A 24,075-nucleotide genomic window follows, 5' to 3' on the forward strand; every position below is an offset into this window, starting at 1 on the left:
TATTACTGATAGCTCTTTAAAAAGCAGATTTATCTTGCTGTTCTAAAAGATCAAATATGCTGACTGTTAAAGAGGTTAAATGACGCTTATGGCACCTATCCAACCAGGTCATCATAACTTATCTTCTTATAAGTAAACGCATTATATGCAGTGGTTGGTTATTAGTGATTGGTCCCGTATAGTATAGCTGTATAATTCATTTTGGATTCATCGTGGGTTTCTTTTGGATTTATTTAAACTTGGACTTGTAGTTGTCTATTACTGGGGCAGTATATGGTGATTCGTCAAAAGAGCTGCATCTCTTAGTAATATTTCACTCAATTTGTCACCCAAAAACCTTGAATTTAAAAGTTTGCAAGCACGAAATGCATGCTGTTGATTTTACTTTCAACCCAGCTGCTTTGTCTCAGCAAGGCAGTCGATAACTGAACATAGCTTTATTGATCTGCCTTTTCAGGTGCTCCTTTAGTTAATATCTTCACATCTCCATCACTGCATCTGTGGACCTTTGGCACTTCCCTTAATTTGACTTGTACTGCACGTTTAACTGAAAAATATCCATGGAAAACATATAGGGATTCCAAACCAGTGAAAATCGAATGGTTTAATTCGTCAAAGGTTCAAATTCATAAATGCCCGATCGCGAGAGGTTCAGCTACCGTTAACGTTATGAATTGTACACTTGTTCTTGGCGCCTTTATTGGACGGAACCTCAGTGACAGTTACACTTGTAAAGCAAGCAATGACTTTGGCTATTGCACCACGAAGAAGTTTGATGTTCCTATCGGTAAGCAGGAATTCTTAGTATTCTGAACCCTATCTAGACCGGATGAGCTGGATTCTGCCCGCAGCAACTTTGAACCTGAGTACGTTTATTTAATAGGGAACTTAAGCACAGACGTTTTTGAACCACGGATGGACACCGAAAATGGAATTTTTCTCTTTTTGGAACGTTTTCGCGCCATCGCGTTTGTAACGTCAAACCACAGTCATCAACAAGAGCTCTTCCTGTTCTTGGTAAGGAGCAAAATAACGCCAAAAAAGGAAACATTCGACTTCCGGTTGCCGTCCGTGGCTGACGAACGTCTGTGCTTAAGCTTTTCATTCATTCATTCATTTATTTTGCCATTAATCAAAAAATACAGCATAAAAACATTATATAAATTCTCCATAAAAGCTCCCTAATATTAGCGCAAATCTCATGAAACTTTAGGACTTTATCAGAAATTTATGTGAAAAAAAAGTTGATGTGGTCGGTTAGTGCCCATTGACTCTAATGTAGCCATGGCAACCAATTTTTGTAGATAAAACTATGAATGCTCCGGTCTGAAAAGACATAAACAAAACATGCACTAGATAGGGAGAAGGTTCATACAGGTTGAAAGAGCATATAACACTATCATTGCATGAATAAAGGTGTTTTCTTTCGACTAATTGTTAAAGTTTCAAACTCGTCTTGATACTGATTAATACGATATAGCGTGTGTCTCTCCTGTCCGTCGTAATTATTTTTAAGTCAACTATTAAGTGACTGAAAACTCTCCTTTATCCAGTTAGAGGAAGGACTAAAAAGTTAGTGACGTGATGTCTTCAAAACAGTGAAAGCGAAGTTTTTCCAGCACAGCCTAACTGTTTAAATTAAGACGAGGCTCTTAATTAATAACTTTTGTCAAGGAAGGAACCTACTTAATATTACTCTGAATGTGTTCTGTGCATCTCGAGATACAAGGGTTTTCTATGGTTAGTGCCTACTAATTCAGGGATATTTTTGCACGGTTTCTTAATATGCGGAGAAAGCAAAACTTAGCGCAAGTGCTCCTTGTATTCATAAAGAAAAATGGTGGTAGCCATGCATTTTTCAGAGATAATTAATCTTTAATTTGGGAAAAAAATGCCATACATGGCTTTGAATTTTAGCGCTTTTTAGAATCATTGTTGCTTAATTATCTCTAAAAAATGCGTGGTTACCCCCAATTTTCTCTTTGGATTCCAATAGCCCTTGCTAAGAACTGCTTTTCCCGCACAGTCATAAACTGCGCAAAAAATACCTCTGTATTAGTAGGTACCGTCTTTAAAACAAAGTGGCATGCACCCATAAAAACGTATCTCGAGATATTTGGTGTTAGCTGTAGCTACATATTTCTATTATTTCTGCTGCTTAGACATTCAAAGACCAAGAATTGTTCCAGAGATTCAAAATGCGAGCATTGGTGCAAACGTGACATTCACATGCAGAGTGAGTGGCCATCCCAAGCCAAATATTACCTGGATAAACGGAAATAACTCAGATATTTCACAAACCAAGGCGACGGTGCAGCCTATAACAGATATAAAAAAGGGTCAGAGCCAACTTGTTATAAAAAGAGTAACCAGAGAGGACTTTGACAGTTATCGCTGTGTCGCGACGAACAGTGCTGGAAGGAAGACGTCAAGGGCCGCTTTCTTGTATCAGGAGGATACAGGTGAGAAGCAACGGATTATCACGAAAATTAAAGTAGATCCACCATTCATTCACTGTCTATTATACAGTTTCTCATGGATAACGCACATGGCATGCATTTAAGACGGAGAACAATAAGAATTATTTTAACAGTAACAATTCTTGACGTACACCACCAATACCATCACCACAAAAACAACAACAATGCCTTGCTCTTAAGGTAGGGTTGCTTTCGTATGAAAAAAAAATATCGCTTTACTTTCTTAGTTCATGTCCGTTGAACAGGAATATGAACTTCAAACACATTGGTTAATTAATTATAACCCCGGGGTGTCTTCTTTCTTTCAGTTTCAGTTCCAAGGCCATCTAGATACGAATCAACGTCGCAAAATGAAAATATCGTTGGCATTGCCATCTCTTGCATCGTCGTAGCGTTGACTATTTGCGGAATCAGTGCCTTGTATTTGTACCTTCGGTCAAGACGTTCTAATGAGGTACGCAACACGTCTGCCATGCATGAAGAAGCTTCGAATCCAAACGTTGCGAAGGAATAGTCGCCTATTTACTCTTAGAACGCGTCTTTGAATTATAATACCCAGTTACATTATAGTACCATACATTATTGCTCTTTTACAAGTAGGCTCCTTTCCTGTCATTTTCTGCTGATCAGGAACATAGGGAACAACGATTTCAAGATCTTAGTTTCCTTGAAAGCAGCACTCCAACTAACTGATCTGTAGCCGACACCTAGTGGATAACATCTTATCTTTGATTTAGTTCTTTCTGTCGTCAAATGTTTTTTTTTGTTTTCCATTGATGTTGCGGCTTAACTCATAATACAACCTGTCTATTGGTATTCTTGAAGTAATAGATCAAACACGAGGAAGAGTGTTTCCTCCGATTTCCAAGTAGGTTGGAAAAACGAGGCGCAGCCGAGTTTTTTTTAACCAACTTCGAGGTGTTTCAAAATAGGAGGAAAACCTCTTTCGAGTGTTTGATATAGAGTGTTTTCATTCACGTGACTATCGGCTATATTGGTTTACTGAAACAATAGAAAGTATTTGCATAAAAATAGAGTTCGATTCCCAGAGGTTTAGTCTGGGACACCAACATGGCCGCCATTTCTTTGTTTTGGGACACCAACATGGCCGCCGTGACGTCATGTCAAAACACTATATATCTTCTCAAACTATTGATAATTCTTGGAGAAATTCGAAGCAAAAGTTCACAAAATGTTATGATAATTAAGATCACATTTCCAAACCCCCTTTACGGTAGTAATTTCCTTTGTTTTCTCTTCGTGAATTATCAATGAGTTTGAGAAGAACCAATAGACAACAAAAAAATTCCGAAGTAATTGACAATACCCGGGACTGCTACAATGTTTGACACATTAACCGTTTAGTCAATGTGTAGTCGTAAGTAAAAGGCTTATTTAAGATCAATCGTCGACATTTCGACGGGTATAACAAGCGACATAAACCGAGTAGACATTTATCTCACATGCGTAGAAACTAAGCGGTTCATAATTTTTCTAAAGTAAAATGCTTCTTTTTCTTTTCAGCCACGTGACACAGAATTCGCTATGGTCTCCAGTCGCTCGACGGATTCCGAAGAACGCTGGTCATTGGAAGCTGAAGTAATGTCATCGGAGTCTACTACCATACCTTCTTCAGAAGAGATGCCAGAACACCCCTTACGATACTATCGATAGCCCGGCTTCACCTTTATTGGCTCGAGGATCCGACACCGTGCACCTGATAGGTCCTGGAACAGAACTGTTGTCAGGTGAAGTGATGCATTTGTAAACAAAGACAAAGTGTTCGTCGTTTGTTACGTTCACCAGACAGCCAGCCTTACTCGAGAATTAGCGCGTGCTTAAGAGTCCATGGCATGGGTTCCTGACCATAATGAATGCCTATTTGTAAAGTATATAACCTGCGTAGATCTGATGGGGCCAAAACTACCTGCATTTCAAAGTCTAGCTTTGAAAAGCTCGTGTCCTTAAAAGATAATGAATCTTGAAGTTCCCCGAACTATTTTCCACAAATTTTAAATTCCTATTATTTGATATTTTTCGAAAAGTCTTATGCTTTGGCTATGGAATAAGATCTTCATTCTGTACGCTTTGATACTGTTCGAAAATAAATTAATAATAATAATAATAATAATAATAACTTTATTAACGTGTCAAGAAATGTAGCTGAGGGGAGAAGTCCCCTCTAGTTATAGTGGACACCTAATTAAATTCTAGAAAATTCTAAAAAATGAATTAAAATTTACATCGTAAACCATATTAATAAAATTTCATACATCAATCGCAAAAAATCATGTAAACACTAGTCATTCTCGGCATAGGTTGCAGCCTCGACAGTTACTGACATTTGCTGCTAGGGCAGTAAGGTACTGATTACGACTATGACTCTTTTGAATTGCTTCAGAGAGGGTTGATATCTTATTCTAGGAGTGAGATCATTCCACAGTTTAGGCCCTAGGTAACGAAGTGAGTGTTTTCCATATGTCACCGAAGAGAATCGAGGTTGAACAAATTCTCGCTTCCTTAAGTAATACGAACCACTGTCTAATTGGAAAAGATTACAAAGTCTCTGTGGCAGTAATTCATGCTTAATCTTATACATGAAGATGGCAATGTCCTGCAATCATCTGTTTTATAACGATGGTATGTCTGCTTTTGCCAGTAGTTTCTCGTAGCTAGAATGTTTGTCCTTAAAAACTGCCCTGAGTCCTCTTTCTTGAACGCGTTCATGCTTTCTCCTATCGCTTGCCTTGCAGAAGTGCCAGGTGAGGTGGCAATAAGTAAGGTATGGTACGATAGCAGCTTTATATAGCTGCAGCTTGGCTTCTGTTGGTATCAGGTTTTTCAGTCTCATAAGGACCCCAATCCTTTGGCTTCCTTTTTTACACACGTTGTTAATATGATGGTTAAAGTTCAGTTTACCATCTATCGTCACTCCTAAAAGATTCAACTTCTCTGTCGACTCGATTTCGCTCGAGTGCCAAGCTCAAATAGTCCGTTTCAATTGCCTGCAGGTGCATTCCGTGTTGATCTGCCAAAGAGAGAGTTACCTCCTACACACAATGATGTTCATTTGCCTCCTGAAAGACCACCAAAACCTAGAAAGAAAGAAAACGCAGAACAACAAGTAGACTGTTCTGGTATGCAACAATCAAAAAGACAGACGCCAAGGATTGATGACCTACAGAACAAGGATACTGCTTATCATAGCGCCGAAGGAAATGCAAGCATTTTCATTGACTCAGACACTGTTTTGGACGACAAAAGGTATCATCATGCTCTTCTTTACCCATCTAGACTACTTTTACTTTTTTGTTGTCTTTGGTGTTGCTTTGTTAAAAGAACAAGAGTAAGATGGAGGCACCCCCTTCACCCTCGTCAAAACTCCGAGAGTTAGAAGTTATGACATTGAAATTTAAAAGGTGAATAGTACAAACAGAAAATTTCCTTTGAGGCCCACAACTGGAGATCATGGCGTGTCATGATTTCTAAACGAAAGTTTCGTTGGGTCCGTGATCTTTGATTTCTTGATTTCCTTAAACTTCATGAAGTCACAAAATTTGACCAAGAGGTGATTACTACTTATCAGGAAAGGACTCAACAAGCTCAGTTAAAATAAAAAAGTTTCATTTGAGAATCAATCTTTCTCATTGAAAATACAGGAACATATTTCAATTTCAGAAAGAAAAGCTTATCAATATATGGTTGTTACGGTAACATAAAATTCCACAAACGTTGAGCATTCGCACCAAAGTATTCCCAAATAAATGTCTAATGGTGATACTTCCCGAAATTATCACAGGGACACCAGTGAAAACTGGGAGATTGACCTGGAAAGGCTTGAGCTGCTTCACGATGAGATTCTTGGAGAGGGGGAGTTCGGAGTTGTTTACAAAGGACGTTATCGCGGAGAAGATGGACAAATCTTTGATGTAGCGGTGAAGGAGTTGAAAGGTAGGAATACTGTTGCTCGAAATTTCACTTTTCGTTCTGTGGTTTAGTGTGGTATTAAAATGCCCACGACCTTTTGTTGTTGTTGTTGTTTTGTTTTTTTGTTGTTGTTTTTTTGTTGTTGTTGTTTTGTTTTGTTTTGTTTTTTCACGTGAATCTCTACATCACTCAAAGAACGTTTACGAAACAAAATTGCAATTTGCAGGGAACTTTATTTATTTTAAAATCTCTATATAAGTTGGTTTTTTTTTTTTGTTTTTTTTTTTTGCAGTCCACCAATAGTGACAGGTTTACAATGCGAAGCAAATGAAACACGATTCCCAACACCGATACCCAGTTACACCATATTACAAAACAATGTCACGCTTTTGCTGACCAACAGCGTTTGCAGAGCCCAATTATGTCCTCGATAAGTTACTGAATCTGAACTCAACTTGTTTACTTGTGGTCTGATGTCTCATGTTCACTGGTAAAACTCATCTGCGGCTTTTCGTAATTTACATTGCATCTGAAGGATAGATAGTCTGATTGATTGATTGATTGATTGATTGATTGATTGATTGATTGATTGATTGATTGATTGATTGATTGATTGATTGATTGATTGATTGATTGATTGATTGATTGATTTTCGACTGCATGTATCGGTGAGCTTCTGGCAGCACGTTTAACTATTCTTAAATAGATTTAGTCGTACTAGATTAACATTGAGTGGACTTTGTGGCCTCTTGTGTATAGATTCCTTAAGTGAGACTGACAACTCCGAACTTCTGAGTGAGATAAAGATGTTAAGACAAGCCGGGCGGCATCCGAACATAGTCCATTTAGTCGGGGCTTGCACAAAGAATGGTAAGTTTTAACCAAACAACATTTATCTTCGTCCACAGTTAAAAATTAATCAAAACTCCTATTTTTGAGCTTGAAAGGGTGTTGGCAATTTCCACACTGAGACTTGGAGGTTGGCTATTAATAAGTATCAAAATGGTGTAAAAATGTTGAAATTACAAGAGCAAACGTGACATTTCTCATAAGATAACAAAATGCAAATAGGCCATTTTACAGTTGTGTGCTTAGTGACCTGGTCTTGAATTGGAAGCGAGGCTGGGGTTGACCTTGTTTTGATACAAACCTCACTGCTTTTCATATGTAAATGCAAATAGTTACATAAGAACAGCCTGAAGAGCAGTGAGGTTTGTATCAAAACAAGGTCACCCCCAGCCTCGCTTAGAATCCAAGACCAGGTCAACTAGCACACAACTGTAAATTGGCCTATTTCCAAAAGATTGGGCTATCAAAATCTTGTTGCTATGGAAACGCAAAGTCAAGTGAGTAGTCATTATTATATCAAATTGTTGTCAAACATTTTTCGACAAGTCGACAGTCTTAACGTTGTTTGTTTTGTAATACATACAGTACTTCCCCTGTAATTGATCAAAGTGCGACTCAGTAGAGACATAACTACCTACTTTAAACCTTTTTTAAGAAAATGGACCCAGTAGTAATCTCCAGGTAACAAGTGATCTCAGTTTACTCACTACAACTATATTCACTGATAATGCATTATAAAGTTTCGCAAAAATAGACCTGAACCGAAAGTTATAAGATCAAGCACTAGAAACCTAGCAGAAAGTCCTGTTTTACTTAGCTTATATATCTACCTGATTGCTATCAATAAGGGAAGTCTTGTGCCTTTGGTTTACCATTGTTTTCTGAAATGAACAAAAAAAGATACATTTTTTAGGTCTATGAATCTGAAATTCATATTAAGGTACCATATAGTCACCCACATAACCCTAACCCTAGCCTAACCTTAACCCTAAATCTCCATATAGTCACCCGTACCTTAGTAACCTTACCATGAATTACATGCCGCTTCCGGGCTTCCAGTTCGTACAAGTTGGTATCAGTGAGTGAGGAGTTGAACCTCCGGCTGTCCGGCCTGTCCTTACACATGACTTATGTATCATATGCTTTTCAGACAAGATTCTTGTAGTTACTGAACTGATCTCTGGTGGCAGCCTAAAGAACTTTCTGAGGTCCAAGAGGGTCGAATTTATCAATGGAGAGGGGAAGAATTATGAAAATGTACATTTTGGCCTCAACGACCGCCAGTTGCTAATAATAGCATTGCAAATCGCTTCAGGAATGTGTCATTTAGAGCAGAGAAAGGTAGGATATGTTGCATTGATGTGTTTACTCGCTTCTGCTTGGCGAGAACATTTTCTAGGCTTCCATCTCACCTACAATTATTACTTATCTAATCTCACCTATTATAACTGCCAAAATGTTTGGCCTGAAATCAAAGCATTTTCCCGCGTACCAACCGTAAAAATCAGTATCCGTTTCTCTTCAGTGCATTCATCGCGACCTTGCAGCCAGAAATATATTCATTGATGAGAACATTGTGGCTAAAGTTGGAGACTTTGGCATGGCTCGAGACATTGCAGTTGATGGAGTTTACACGAAAACGTCCAGTGTAAGTAGGGATGAACCATATATAGATTCATACAATTTTTTTTTTAAGTTGAGGATACAGTGTTTCCTTTTTATAGTACTACAGAGTTCCATCGTATACGTTTATTTATTTATTTATTTATTTATTCACCACGACATACAAACATAGAAAGTTACAATGAATAATAGACTAGGATTACAAGTACATAAGTTTAGAGTAAATAATAATAATAACGTCGCAATGTCTGACTTACAGATGAGTGTACATATTATTAGATAACAGACAATTGAAACTGAACAAAGCTATACACAAATTTTAAACACTTTGATGCTACAATTTGTAATAATTTAAAATATTTAACTAAGGCTATGTTCACACGGAACCGGTCCCAAATGGATCCGACCCTATCCTGGAACGCACCATTTCTGTTCACACATCACCGTTCCGCTTATCAACGTCAGGCCACACGGGACCGGTCTATTATGGTTCGGTACTGAATCGAAGTAAGAAGAAGAAGCTGTTTCTAGTAGTTAAGCATGTGCAGAATGCACGTTGAAGCTTTCGAAATGACGCCGAAGAAGGCTAAATCGACACTAAGGAAGTAAAGCCTTCAGCTGGACGGACGATGAATTATCCCTTATAGATTACAAAGCCTACTAGGCTTCAAACGGAAAAGTTTGGAAATTAAACTGTTAAAAGGAAATATGAAGACATTATCGAAAGGTTTCTCGAAAGATATCCTTCCGAGATTTCCGATGGATAATTGTATTAACAGCCATTTGGAGGACGGTCAGCTGCCTTAAGGCATTTAAACCAAGAAGTATGCCGACCAAAACAACGACTATATGCCTAGCTCCTCGTGTTCTTCTAGACCGAAGTACGATAAATTCAACTAGTACCCAAGCTTAATTAATTGCCCTGCTAGTGCCAAAAGGAACTGGTCCAGGTTTTTACCCGGTGGCAGATCCATTTGGGACCAAAACGGTTCCAAAACTGGACCTGCTATTTTGGAGGTCCAGTTATCGGACCTGATCGGGAACGGATTGACGGTACGGTGAGACGGTCCCGTATGAACAAAAGGTCTATCCGTCACGATTTTTAGATCAGAACCATTTGGAACCAGTCCCGTGTTAACATAGCCTAAATGCTAGATGTAAACAGGCGAACCTCTATTTAGCAGCGCCGTTTTAAGCAGTCACCGTCTTTGAGCGGTCACTTGTCAAAGTCCCGAAAAATTGCTACCCTTAATTCCTATAATTTGTACGTAATGTTTAAAACACGAACCGCAGTGTTTTATCAGGATTTACGGTTTTGACCAGATAAAACACGTGCTGCGAGTTTTTTGAACGGCTTCAAAAACATTCCTGGAAAAGCGTGTGTCAAGAGAGTTCATAACAATGATGCTTTTGTGAACGTTGGAAATTAGCATACGAGAAAATCATTAAACACTGCATACTAATAAGGAAGGAGGTTTTATCGGGTTTCAAAACCACTGCACGTGATGTTTTATCGACCATTTGATAGGTCAATGGGCTTATGAATTGTTATGAGTTTTTGAACTCTTTCGAGTGATCACCTCTATACGTACTAAAATTGTTGCGGTCACCCTTTACTAAGTCCCAACAAGCTGTTTCTATTGTCTTGACCTGTTTCATATGGTCACTTTCTAAGACGAAACCACTCACATCTGAGTAGCAACGAATAGCCTGCCAGGTAACTGAATTTCTAACGACCTACAATACTGACTATAGGATCTTGACTTAATGTTTTATTAGTCCATTTTTATGCAATCAGGTCCTTTGTAATTCCATTTTATCGTTGCAGTTTTTTGAGAACGTACCAAATGTGAAATGAAATGGCGTTTCTATTGTGTTTGATGTTTATTCTGTTCAACGTGTATTAAGCGGCCACTTAACCATTCCCCGAGGGTGGCAGCTTAAGTTCGACTGTAGTTCTCTGATGATGTTTATACGAGAATTGTCCGACTTTTTAGGTGTACTGATCACGTTTTCTCTTCAATAGGGTAAAGTCCCCTGGAGATGGTTGTCCTTAGAATCTTTGAAAGATCAAGTGTATACCTCTCAGAGCGATGTGTAAGTACCATTGTCATGCGATCATCGATCAGTATTACTTACATCCCATGGGTCACAACTATGCCAAGTTTGTACCTTTGGAGCCGAGTTGAAAGTCTAACAACATGTTTGTCAATAATACACTATCCAAACTGATGTTTGTACTCAGTTTGATCAAAATAAGCGCGGCCTGTAACATGTCTAAGTCGCGAAAGGCTCAATGTAATAGAGATGGTACTATGTCAGGATGATCCTCATGCAATATTGACCCTATATTGACTTACTATGCTTTACTGAATAAAATATCCAAACTAACCTGGGACGAATGTATTTTATTGTGTCTCGATCATCAAGGAGAAAATTGCCAATGCATTTCTTATATACCTAATGTTGTTACAGTCGCATCGCTTTAACATTGACACCAAAAGGGGCAGGAATAACTGATTGTAGAAGGGTGATGTTCAAAATGCATATATTTACTTACACAAAGACTGGTGACATTTCTACAATGTCTGCTCACCGTAATAAGGATGTGTCCGTAAGCTGGTGTCTATAAGGGGAGGTTCCTTGGTGCAATTTTTATTTGTTGCTTTCGTTTATTCAGTTTGGTATATATAATTTCGCTTTGGTTTGTAGGTGGTCTTTTGGTATTGTTTTATGGGAAATCGCCACATACGGTAAGTGATTATGACAATTTGTTTGTCATCAACAGTAATCAATAACACATTCATAGAGCGGTTTCCAATTGAGTGTTGTAAAATCAAAACCAGTGTAATTACTCTGGCTAATCGCAACAGATGTAAACAACACAACCAACCAATCAGAATTCGAAGCAAATACATGTAACCGACGTCAAGCGCGGGAAAACGCGTGAGGCGAAAACACGATTGGTTTTGGTTTGGATTCCCATTGGTTGAGAAAGTGGCGCGAGTTTTGTTAACCAATCACAGAGCATAGTAATGCGAAAACAAAGCAAACGCAAAATTACTTTTGACACTCAATAGAAAACCGCTCTAACATCACGTGTCTTATTTCCGTTTTAGGAGAGAAGCCATACCCTACCATAAGAACTCCACCAGACCTTATCGCCTGTCTGTCTTTGGGTTTCCGGATGGCCCGTCCTGAACATTGCTCAGACGAGCTGTAAGTTTAATAACTCCCATGCAATTGTCCCCGTCAAGATCGCCTTTTTACATTTTCGAATCCACGTAGGAAGTCCAGATATGGAAAGACCGTTTAATTTCAATGTTACTCGAGTTGAGACAAGTGGGAATTTTAAAAGCAAAAAATTGACGAGAACCAGTACAGAAGCAAAGGGAGAAAACCGGGCACACACAATTGCATTAAGTCTTCACTCGTTAGAAGCACGAAGAAGCTGAGAATCTCCATGGGATCACGAGAAACTGGGAAAAACGGAATCAATTAATCAATCCATCGTTCAATCAATTTACCGATCAATTAATCAATCCTTTGTTTAGTCACGCATCGCCTATGTTACACTAAAGTTTAAATTGAGCCCAATTAAAAATTCTAGTTTTCGTATTTCGGAATAATCCGAGATGATCAGGGATTTCACTGTTTGCCGACCGTTCCAGATTTTGCAGAGGGACATATCAAAACTTTGCTTAAGGTACAATGAATCTAATAACTAGTTACAAATAATAAACAGTAACAGTAATTAAATACCAGTGAATAAGTACTAGAGCGGTTTTCAATTGAGTGTGGAAAGTAATTTCGTGTTTGCTTTGATTTTGCATTGCTACGCTCTGTGATTGGTTAACAAAACTCGGGCCACTTTCTCAACCAATGGGAATTCAAACCAAAACCAATCGTGTTTTGGCCGCACGCGTTTTCCCGCGCTTGGCGCCAGTTACATGTATTTGCTTCGAATTCTGATTGACTCGTTGTGTTGCGTTGTTTTCTGTTGCGATTGGCCAGAGTAATTACTTTGGTTTTGGTTTTACGACACGCAATTGGAAACCGCTCTAACAAACAAAGATAGCTAGGATAATAACATAATAACAATAACTAGAATACATGATTTTTTTTTTTCAGTTCCTTTTTTTGTTTTTACATAATATTTTTTGTTAATGCGAATATGTTGCCAAAAAAATTAAACATACTTTCTTGCCGCATTTGCAGATACGGATTAATGTCTTCCTGTTGGATAGAAAATCCATTGATGAGGCCAAACTTTGCTGCCATAACTAAACAGTTAAATTCGTACTTAAGAGAATACAAGGTGTGTATCAAATGTTCTTCTTGTTTGTTTGATTGTTTGTTTGTTTTCATGCACCGTTTCTCACAGACTGGTTTCAGTTAATGCATTAACTATGCTTCTCAACCAACCAAATGGCTATCTAGCTGACCATCCGATTGACTGACGCGCTACTCTGACTGGCTGAATTACTGACTGACTGATAAACCACTCAGCTAAATGTTTGACTATCCAACTGATTGTTTTTGGTAAGTTAATTTGGCCACCGTAAAGAGATTCGAGAACTGACATTTTGAGTCTTTGCCCTTCGTCAGGGCATATTGTAATATATGGACTGGATTGGACTGGACTGGACTGGACTGGAATGTAGTAAACACTGTAATATAATTGTGGTTTTCATTACACGTCGAAATCTTTGAAACATTACAACATTGGTGGTTGTGTTAGGCCTATCGCCATTTTGTTAAAATTGTAAAGTTGGATAGAATAAGGCTCTCAGCGAGGTGACTGGAGCTTATGGAAAGAAGCGTGAGTCAAGATGCAAAGCGCGACATGGAGGATAGTGAAAATAAAATCTATGAGTAAAAAGTCGAAAAAATTTGCCATGACTTATAATCAAACAAATAAAATTGCTTGATTCATCTTGGTCGATCTGCAATAGACAGCCGGAAAGGAATAAAGCCGGGCTATTCCATTTCTTCATTCGTAGCCAGCAATTTGAATTAAATACTGTCGTCTTCTAATAAGAGGTGTGCTAATTGAAATTCAAATCCTCCACCAACAATAAAACAAGGGGAAAACTTATTCAGAATGATGCATGTGTATAAGAACTTTAAAACTCAGGGCCCACTTATTCAAACACCGATTAACTTAATCCTGGGTTAACGTGAACTTTGATTTAAAATAAAGTAAAATAAGGTAAAGATTTTTCCAAAATATTTTAGTCCCTCAGTTTTGACGTAGACTTTCTTTTACTATCAGCTTCAAATTAGCCTTTAAAGCTTTTTTAACGAGCGATTAACTTTTAATCGTGGATTAACGTTAATCGGCTTTCGAACAACCGGGTCCAGGACAATATATATCTTTAATGCAAGTTTGAAAGCATTCAAGGAAGAAGTGTAAAGTTCTAAAGCATTCGGGATGGAATCGCGCTAAAGTTCAAACAATTTCATACACACGTTTACCCGGAATACTCACTCAATCGTCGGAAAATCTTGGTTGCAAACTCATGACTGCGTTTTCAATTGAATTACCTTGAAAGACTACCCAACTAACCGAGTCAAAGACTGATGACTTGTTTACCTCAAAAGAAAAGTGATCCCTCGGCGGCTTATTAACTTTCTTGAATGTTTGGTTAGTTTATTGATTTTTATCGTTCCATTTGTTTCAGAGACCTTATGCCAACATAAACGATGAGGACTGAAGCCTCGATATAAGCCGTTCCTAGGGGAGATGGGAGGGGAGGGGAGAACAGGTGAAGAGAGGTAGGAAGGCCTGATAGAAGGGCATTCATCGGCTAGCATCGAACAACCAAATTCTAGATGTTCGGCTGACTGGATGAAGCACAGGAGGCCTGACGTTTCAGCGTCGATTATAAAAAGCCCGCAGCTGGTCTCTAAATTTCGATGCAGACATGACAATTCAAATCATTTCATATCGATGTGTTACTGTTGGTCTAGCGATCTTGCATAGATGAAAGCTAATTTTTAAGAACACTTCTTCTCCAGAAGGGTCTCCCAAGATCATTTCTCGGGGATTCAGCAAGATTGTTAACCGACGAGACTGTGAACTGCGCCGCGGATGCCTAATTTGGCTAATTTGGCTGGGCTAGCTTTAACGAGCTTTGCAAACTGGCTTCTTTATAGACATGTTTTATTCTTGCGGTGAGTCTTCTAAGGCACTTTCGCATAATATTCCTAGGGCTTTACGACAAAAAGGAGGGCCTTACGGCATCATTTACACAAAGATTTGCTCATAGTTTTGGTATTATAAAAGAACCCAATCCTTAGCTTGAAACGGAGCGCGCAGTTCATCAGTAAAGTTCTTTAGTTGTCCGTTTCTACGTCAGATGCGGCCCAGTGTGCTTTTTATCAATTGTGTTTTTGGTCAAATTCAATCGGAGTTTTTAAAAATTGATGTCCGTTCTGAGAGGACGGGTTAACGTGAGCACGTGACCATGCGCGAAAAGCTTTCTCGGATGTTAAGCTCGCCTTACTATCCCTAACAACAATGACAGACTACAAATGGTTTCTCCAGGACTGTAGACAGCACTTCATTTATTCGATAATTTGCAGAGTTTTGCCCTAAGCGGCCGTTCGTTTAAACGTCAGCAATTGTCAAGCGTTTTTAACTTTTCCAACGCTCGATCATTTCATGTTACGAGGAGATAGAAGGCACAAATCAAAGCACTTCTATTAGCGAGGCTTCTCTTTTCTTTCTTCACCCTGCTCTTCATCCTTACCCTCCCACCTTGAAAGCCCTGCATGACTGACTCAGACTATATGATAGCAAAGAAAAATTCTTAGCAAAAAACAGAGAGAAAAAATATGACATGACTTGCAGGATTATGGACTAGAAACGAATTTAGAAATTAAAGATGTGTTTTAATTTTTCTTCCAATTAATAACTGAAGAAGATGTGTTGATGTTGTGTGGATGGCTTAGACTGAGTATAAGCTAGACTATGCGACAGTCGTACGTTTTGATATGATTTCAGCACTGTATAAAACAAAAGGCCAATTTGATGGAAGTAAGTAGCTCAATCTGTTCGAGAACGGCTTCAGTATTATTGTATTTAAGTGGGTAGATACGATAACTCCTGCAGTATTCAGAAAATATGTAAATTTGAGTGATGTAACTACAATAAAAGATAAATAAAAGTTTTCATCTTGTAGCCACTTAATGTAGGACAACGCCTGCGCGAGCAACGATGTGTCATTACCCAATCTACAAATGAAACTAACCTTCACTTAATTATTGCTCTCCTGTCGACTTCTATGTATTCATAATCCATTTGACCTCCTACTATCAGCGCTCCGCCACACTAGTAACCCTTTAACTGAACCTAAGCCTAAACTTAAACCCTAAAACCATGCTCAATATATTGCCAAGCCAAATTAGTGAGCAGTTGAACAGCTTTAAATATGATGTGGCGAAAGCAAGATGACTGACGGCTCGAAAGCTCAGTCATGTGACTGCTTCATGCGCCTAGCTTTACCTTGTTGATAGATACGGCGTCGTGAACACTTGATTGTTATAAAAGAAAGTGTTAAGCTGTTTTTTCCTGACTTCATAACTTCATTATTTTGCTTCATGGTTGGAAAATTATCCTCTTTTTTAATTTATATCATGTATCCATTGAATCCAAGGCCCATAATTAGCTGAGCTGTCGCCGGAACGTGCAGCAACTGCCGGTTATCAAAGACAGACAACTAAAACACGCCAAATCTAGTGTCTAGCGATTACTTATACTCTCTCTCAAACGGGAATGGCATTCCAATTTCATCTGTAACCACTTATGACGTAATTATTTTCTAATTTCTAACTAACTTCTAATTTTCAAAAACTTTTATATCTCAGGGACGAGAAAAGACATCGCAAAACTAAACTAAGGGAGGATAAATACTAAACACAACATCCTCATTGCGAAAGGCCTTTTCCATAAGTTTATCTTATTTAATAGAAAGGCCTTTCGCAATGAGGATGTTGTGTTTAGTATTTTCGATGTCTTTTCTCGTCCATGAGATAAGTTAATCTTATTTAATAGAAAGACCTTTCGCAATGAGGATGTTATGTTTAGTATTCATCCTCTCTTCGTTTAGTTTTTCGATGTCTTTTCTCGTCCCTGAGATATTAAAGTTTAAAAAAAAACTCTTCTAATTTTTAAAAACTTTAATATCTCAGGGACGAGAAAAGACAACGAAAAACTAAACCAAGAAAGGATGAATACTAAACACAACATCCTCATTGCAAACGGCCTTTCTATTAAATAAGATAAACTTATTTTTTACTTCAAAGACACCTTCAAAAAATATATAGGACTTGATTAGTTTTGAATCATTTGAAAACTAATAAGTTACTTTACATTTTAACTCGGGGGTTTTCAATGATCATTTCGCATTTAAGAACACTGGCGACCCAGCGTGCCTAATTTGTTATCCACTCATACTCAACAAGAGTATCACGGAGCAAAGAAACAGAGAAAGCTTTTAACTATTAGAAAAATACAGCGACTGGAAATGAAAAAAAAATTGTTTTCTCGATATGAATTAGTTTTTTTTATTACGCACATTATCAATCACAGAACATGTATCAACTGATTATATTTGATAAGTAAATCAAAGCAGGAGATGTTAGCAAGTCCTATTGGTCTTCTGTCTCAGGAATGGCATTTTCGTGGCGACGAATAGGAATCACAACGTCGTTGTTTTTCAATCCTTCATCTGATAAAAAAGGGAACAAAAAAAAGTTAAAGGACACAAAAAAGAAGAGTTATCATAATAGGCAAATCATGTACCAAAGGGTTTAGGATTCAGTTGCATTACAAGAAAAAGAGCTCAGAGAACTACGGCCGCCTTAGAGAAGGCTTTTTCGAGATCCTCGAAATCAAATTTTCGTGTCAAAATTTCTTTCAGTAATCTTCTGATTCTGTGTTTTTAGGGTACTGAAGTCGGCGACAATTTAATTTTATGACTTCACTCATTGAAGACTTATACCTGGCCGACTACTATGATTGTTAAACTGATATTCAGACTCTTCTGAACGATTTTGCTAAACTGACGAACAATTTGTACGATGCAGTCACAAAGTTCCAAACACGAACTATTCACCTGCTTCTTTCAATCTTGTGGTTGTCATGACAACCACTTAGCGTCACATCAGCACATTCCTGCGACCTTTTAGTGGTTTCAATGACGTGTGAACGACCTTCGTAATTTCCAAGAGATCAGAGATACGACATTGGTTGTGCTCGCGCTACAGGGTTAACTCGTGGTTTTTTTTCTTTATTTGACACTTTTAAAAGTCGGCAATTTTATAATTTTGAAAACCTTTTAAAAACTTGGCTTTTAAAGGGCACCCTTACGTCAGTATATCTTTGATTGTCATTTTCCAAAAAAAGAAAGTGGGCTCCTTGTTTCAGTTTCAAGCGAATGACGGCCGTTCAATATAAAATCTTGAATGAAATGCAAAGGCTCGCACACAGAAGCCAATGCAATGCGACCTATTTATATCATTATTCAATAAAATCATGAACCTGTCTTGTTGTTAAGTTTTGAACGACTAGTAGATTTATAGTAAAACAATTAGATTATTCGCTCTCGATTTCTGTGTGTGATAGTACGCGATAGAAATCTCGAGCTCATAATCTAATTGTTAAGTAGAAAAAATTTTTCTGTGTTTAACATTTCAGGGGGATGTTGTTGTTTTGTTGCGTTATGCATGTCGATATCAGGGATGTTGATTCTGTCTTTTGTAGTTAGTTTCCGTAATCTGAACATCGGACAAAAGCCTGTTTGATCACGAGGGGTCGTCCGTGGTCGGTTATTTACTGAAATCAAATTGAGCTACTTACCAACCACCAGATCCAGCTCCTTTAAAGTGCATCCTATTTCGTTAGCTGCCTGGCAGAAGTACTTCCCGTGGTCACGTGGACGTATTTTGACCAACGACAGCAAGCATGTTTTAACCTTGCGAGACTTTTTGTCGCAATTGGGCACTTTCAATACTGAAGAGTTGACAAACCAGTTGATCCGATATGGCTGCAGGTAGGTTTTATAATACCACGCTGGGTATCTGTGTTCTGGTTCCCTTGCAGTACAATTCAGAGTAATACTTGAGCCTTGTCTAACCACAACAGGGCTTTCAAAACGCTTTGGACCTTTAGAATGGGACTGGTGATCAAGCTGGGTGGCATACAGTTCCACTGCTGGCGAAACTAAGCCCAATTGCAAAGAAACTGTTAAGAGGGGTATATTTATTCGTAATGTATGTTTTGAACTGAATTTTCCTAAATAATATAACTTCTTCTCGTCAATAATTTCATATACTCTTTGTAAACTTCACACTATACGAACGGTGAAGTATTTCATAGCTAGCATGCTCATCTCCGCACTCCTTTTTCCTCGCACCTGATAAAGCGCTTATTTAGTTCTTTTTCTTACGTTAACAAACAGCACTGGTTTGTTGGGAGAAATTAAACTGTGTTCTTTTAACTTGCTACATCAATTACTGCGACAAAATATTGTATTACAAAAGAAAAGAGACAGGGAATAAAACTTCAAACACTTTCATGTCAAGTTTTAAGGTTGAAACCACATTTTATTACAGTTTGAAGGAAATTGTTTTACAGGCCTACACTTGATTTCAATAATAAATTTTCGTGTTCATACATATTGGACCACCTAAGGATATAGTGCCAAATGTTTTTATGTTACATGTCAGGGTTGCCAATGAGACTCGCTGTACACTGAAGTTTGAAGTTTGCTCTATGTCGTACTTAAGTCGTTGGTGCTCCATTACAAAAAAAAAATCACGGATAAAAACTGAATGCGGTAGCATGATTCTCGCATTCAGTTACCATTTGTCGGACTGACATGGTTAGAATAATGAACATCGCAAGGTTTATCAACAGCCTTTGAAGGGCTGATCATCCGACGACATATCCTGTTCAAGCAATCCTGACACGATGCAAACCGGTACCACTTTGAAGTAAGGTTGGATTTTAACATTTTAACACTGGTTCGGGGCGTGAAAATAAATACCAATTTTACTAGACGAGAATTATGATTCGACCTCAGTTTTAACTTAAAAGGAACATTAAATGTTGTAACAAAAAAGGGAAAGGGGGTTTACATATAAGAAAAAAGAAACTCCTTTACCTCCATCAGATGTTTTTCCACATATCTGGCACCAGCTGACAATTGCAGAGGAGAAAATCACAACAAGCATAACAGTTGCAAAGTAAGTCTTCGAAGAGGAGTTCATTTTACTTAAAAAAAATCCAAATTTGCAGCACTTTAATTCCTTGATCTTCAAAAAGATGAGAGATACTGAGAGAAGTTAGCTGAGAAAGTGATTATATCAAGCGACGCTGTCAATCATTAATTTGAAAATTACGTGATTATGCACTGATGTTTCTTTTTTCATAAAATATGAGTAATCTGATAACGTCACAAATAACATTAAAACTGAAATTACGGAATTCTTCAATGTAAAATGGTGTAGGTATATTCTCTAACTGCAATTTTCAAACCAATATATATTCAGAGATTGGGTTTTCTTTGAATCAGGATACTGTCTCTCTATTGTGTTCATTTTTCCTCTATTCTTTAGGAGAGAGTTGCATACTAAACAGGTGCACACCTTTAGTCAACTTAAAATCATCTATTTTATCGGCATAAATAAAGAAAACTTTATTTATTGCACATATGTTCAAAATTAAGCGAAATTTTCCTTTGTATAAAAGTTATATCTTGACCTCAACCTGAAAATCTATAGAAAACTGAAATCATATATATTTTTCAGTATATTTACACATTCCAGCACTCCTCCCAAAATACCCTGTGCATAATCAAAGAAACTGAAACTATTTGAAGTTTAACTTATATTTTCGTACAAAACTAACTAGAAATACGTGACTCGCAAAACCTCGCGTAGCTAGGGCTGGCTGGAAAGTTCTGTTTACTCGTATTGAAACATCAAATGAGGAGATTAAAAGTTTTCTAAACAAAGCAACTTTTTTGATGAGCATGGTCTTTTCGTAGTTCCACAGGCTCGTTTGCGGTTGAAATCTATTTCTGACACGACGAAATGTACAACGGGCGTGCAGTGCTGTCGTGTTCGATGACTTTATTTCCCATGGAAAATTATTTTACAGCGGACACAAAACGTGTAATTTCTTCAATGCAATCTTTCACAAAAAAGGTTTCTGGAAGAAAGCAAGGGATATTTCCATCCAGAGAACGGAAAACTTTCCCGATCTTTGCAAATTTTTTTCCAACAAACTTCGTCTGACAACAGCATGTCTCCCAATCTGTTGCTGCCAAGCAACCTTTCCTTTGTCTGACGTCATTCATACTTTGTTTGCGCACTGTTGCGAAAGACTTTCGTTTTTCATTTGTTTTAGTATATATAGAAATATATTTTCCGCTCGAATTCGCGCGGCTTAGCTCCCGAGCGCTGGCCCTCGGCCCGACAAATTTATTAACCTCGCTAAGCGAGGAAAAAGTTTCCAGGCAGGATCAAAAAGAAAAAAAAATGAAACATGACAGGGAGGGAAAACTTTTAAAAATAAGTTTGGCATCATCTTGAATCTGTCTCTTATTTTTGAAGTCATAAAACCTCAATTTTGAACAAACAAAAAAAATTAGGAGAATGACTTATGCACCGATCAAATCGAAACTTCAACATCCCCCCCCCCCCCCCCGGGCAAACCCCGGGCATTTGACTATTTTCTGTGCCCAGGAGTGGGGAATTTGACGGGTAAGGCCTTCCCGGGGGTAGGGAATTTGACCTTGCCTGGGTGGGGTGGGGAAAATTGAACCGGAAGTGTCAGGTTTCAAATCGCGTTTTTTGGGGGGGCGCCGAAGTCGCTAACAGCTATAAACACGTGTTTGGACGAGATGGAAGAGTTTAACGGAAGAGATACAGGATTACATAAAAAGCTTACAAAAAATGGTCTTCAAAAGTGAGAGTGCTTAAATATTAATTATTTTTATAGATTGTATATAAACGATGTTGATTTTTTATACAATGAGTCAAGCTGCGGCTTTGTCCCGCAGTGAATAGTGAAAGAAATAAACACTGTCGAATGAAAAACCGCTTTGGCTTAAATTGCAGAATATCCTGCCACTTGAACAACATTCTACGTAGCCGGCTATTAACTAATTAATATGTATTTCTAATTCTTTAAACGATTTAGTTTTTTTATGCAATGTATGCAATGAGTCAAGCTGCGCCTTTCTCCCGCATTTGTGTCTGCAGAGGTTTTTAGAATAGCCATAAAACAGCAGTGAACAGTTAAAGAAAAAAAAAACATTGTCGAATGAAAAACCGCTGCTTTGGCTTAAACTGCAGAATACCCTGCCACTCGAACAGTTTACGTAGCCGGCTAACTCATTTTAAATATGTTATTATGCATTTCTCGTTAAACAACCTTTGCCGTGTTTTGGAGTTAGAACAGCTTACACTTGCTGATTGACGTTGTCCGACTTAATAAATTCAATTTCCTATCACTAGTTTCAATGTTAAAGTTGTGTTTTTTGTAGTAACTCATGACAGGAGCAATTTGTTGTTAACTCATAGTTGCTGGAATGGCATTCAATGGCCACATTGGTAGTAGTGGTGATTACTCGCCGCTGGCAATGTGCCAAGTTACCGAGACGCTGTACAATCAAAGGCTCCTGTGAGCCAACTCGTGAATGCAGGAGTAAACGCTGGCAAGGTATAAAACATTGTTTGCTTTGTGTTTGGTTGGCCCAGGATTCAAAATATAAGCTACAAAGGCTTAAGGGACCTCACTGGCATTTTATTCCGCATCCTATAGGCCACTTCAAGTAGATTTTTAGCCGTTGCCCTCAGCAAGATTGAGCTCCTTGAATAATTTTGTATTTTTAAAGAAAGTTTTAATTTTGAATATTGTTTGGAGCCTTTGGAATGGTTGGCTTTTTTAAAAGCCAAAAAAAAAAAAGAAAAAAAGAAAAAGAAAAAAAATATTTTAGTCAACGCCCTACGCCACAGGACGACGTGGTCCACAACTTCTGAATATGAGATTAATTATCCTACAGTCGACTCCCGATGACTCGAATCTTCATGGGAAATTAAAAAAGGTTCGAGTTATTGCGAGTTGAGAACAAACGACCACGGAAATAAGAAAAAACGGTGTTCTATTCATACAGTGTATTACATTTTAGGAAAATTTAATTGTAGAGAAGTCGAGAGAAAATAGAACAATATTTCTAAATTATAAATCAGAACTTAACGTAACGCGAAACAAAAGAAAGCAAAGCAGCATGAGAAGACAAGTAGCTAACGCGAAGTTTTCAGGTTTCAAAGAGAACATCGCCGGGCTACTGTACCCTAAACCAGCGAAACCTGAACTGGACTGACACACACGGCTGACACACCGTCAGACGTTCCTCCTTCACATTTTATTCTTCCATTTTGCGCGAAATTTGTGTTGCCTTGGACGACATTCTTGACCTTGAGCGGCTTTCGACGCGGCTCTTTCAGTCAACAAAATAGGAAGTTGTCCCTTAGTTTCACTGTAGTTTCGGTCAATGGAAGGAGTTAGCAGACAACACACCTACTAGTGTTTTCTTTTAAGAACTAAACTTATTCGTTGAGTCGATTTTACGTCCTTGTTTTTTGTCCCGTAATGGCGGCTGATGGTGAATTCATGCACTTTACGTAACTTAATGATTTTGGTTAAATTCCGATTAAATTAATATAAAGTTTACAGCTGATCGAGCGAGCGAGCGAGTACAATTCAGTCCAAATCACGAAAACTCGTTCATTGTGCATGTGCACATTCACGAGTTAAAAATGAATGTATTGATGTGTGATAGATAGCGTTGTATTCTGGGAGGAAACTACAACGGATCGGAGTTGTAACTTTTGTCGGGACTTTGTATGCGGGTCATTTTTCGGTTTCCATTTTTTCAGGCATATTGTAATTAAGTGTCTTTAATTTGTGGTAGCTGCTAATTGTCTTATGAATGGAATAACAATGATTTCAAAAAATGCCCAAAACGATGAAATACCCCCCCCCCCCCCTCCCCTCAACGTGTAAGAATACACCAGAGGTGAGTTAGTTTTCAGTTCATTTTATTGAATGAAAGTTAAAATGAAGCTTTATTTAACGTTCGGAATCGACAATATTTTAATTCCCATAATTCCCATTAAA

The 24,075-nt window shown here is 38.0% G+C and overlaps 3 protein-coding genes across 3 annotated transcripts in view; 2 read left to right on the forward strand and 1 right to left on the reverse strand.

Moving 5' to 3' along the window:
- The window catches only part of LOC146486109 (fibroblast growth factor receptor 1-like), a 63,989-nt gene that overhangs the window by 13,093 nt on the left and 26,821 nt on the right, over positions 1-24,075 (forward strand). Inside the window, exons 3-5 of the mRNA XM_085098201.1 lie at positions 458-787; positions 2,163-2,462; positions 2,789-2,934. Of these exons, the coding sequence (XP_084954327.1) occupies positions 458-787; positions 2,163-2,462; positions 2,789-2,934 (776 nt within the window). The remainder of the gene's footprint in view (positions 1-457; positions 788-2,162; positions 2,463-2,788; positions 2,935-24,075) is intronic.
- On the forward strand, positions 5,084-16,065 carry LOC146486110 (fibroblast growth factor receptor 4-like). Its single transcript, XM_085096488.1, has 11 exons — positions 5,084-5,120; positions 5,492-5,744; positions 6,280-6,431; positions 7,167-7,277; positions 8,407-8,597; positions 8,782-8,904; positions 10,906-10,976; positions 11,592-11,632; positions 11,999-12,098; positions 13,098-13,197; positions 14,564-16,065. Exons 1-11 carry the CDS (start codon positions 5,084-5,086, stop codon positions 14,594-14,596), a joined length of 1,212 nt encoding a protein of 403 aa, XP_084952614.1. The 3' UTR covers positions 14,597-16,065.
- Positions 17,423-20,236, reverse strand: LOC146486111 (uncharacterized). The gene is made up of 3 exons (XM_085098398.1): positions 20,051-20,236; positions 18,745-19,107; positions 17,423-17,614 (listed from the first exon to the last, which is right to left on the reverse strand). Exons 1-3 carry the CDS (start codon positions 20,154-20,156, stop codon positions 17,535-17,537), a joined length of 549 nt encoding a protein of 182 aa, XP_084954524.1. The 5' UTR covers positions 20,157-20,236; the 3' UTR covers positions 17,423-17,534.

This window comes from Pavona decussata, unplaced genomic scaffold (genome assembly GCF_977016875.1).
Source record: "Pavona decussata unplaced genomic scaffold, jaPavDecu1.1 SCAFFOLD_21, whole genome shotgun sequence".
Taxonomy (NCBI): Eukaryota; Metazoa; Cnidaria; class Anthozoa; order Scleractinia; family Agariciidae; genus Pavona; species Pavona decussata.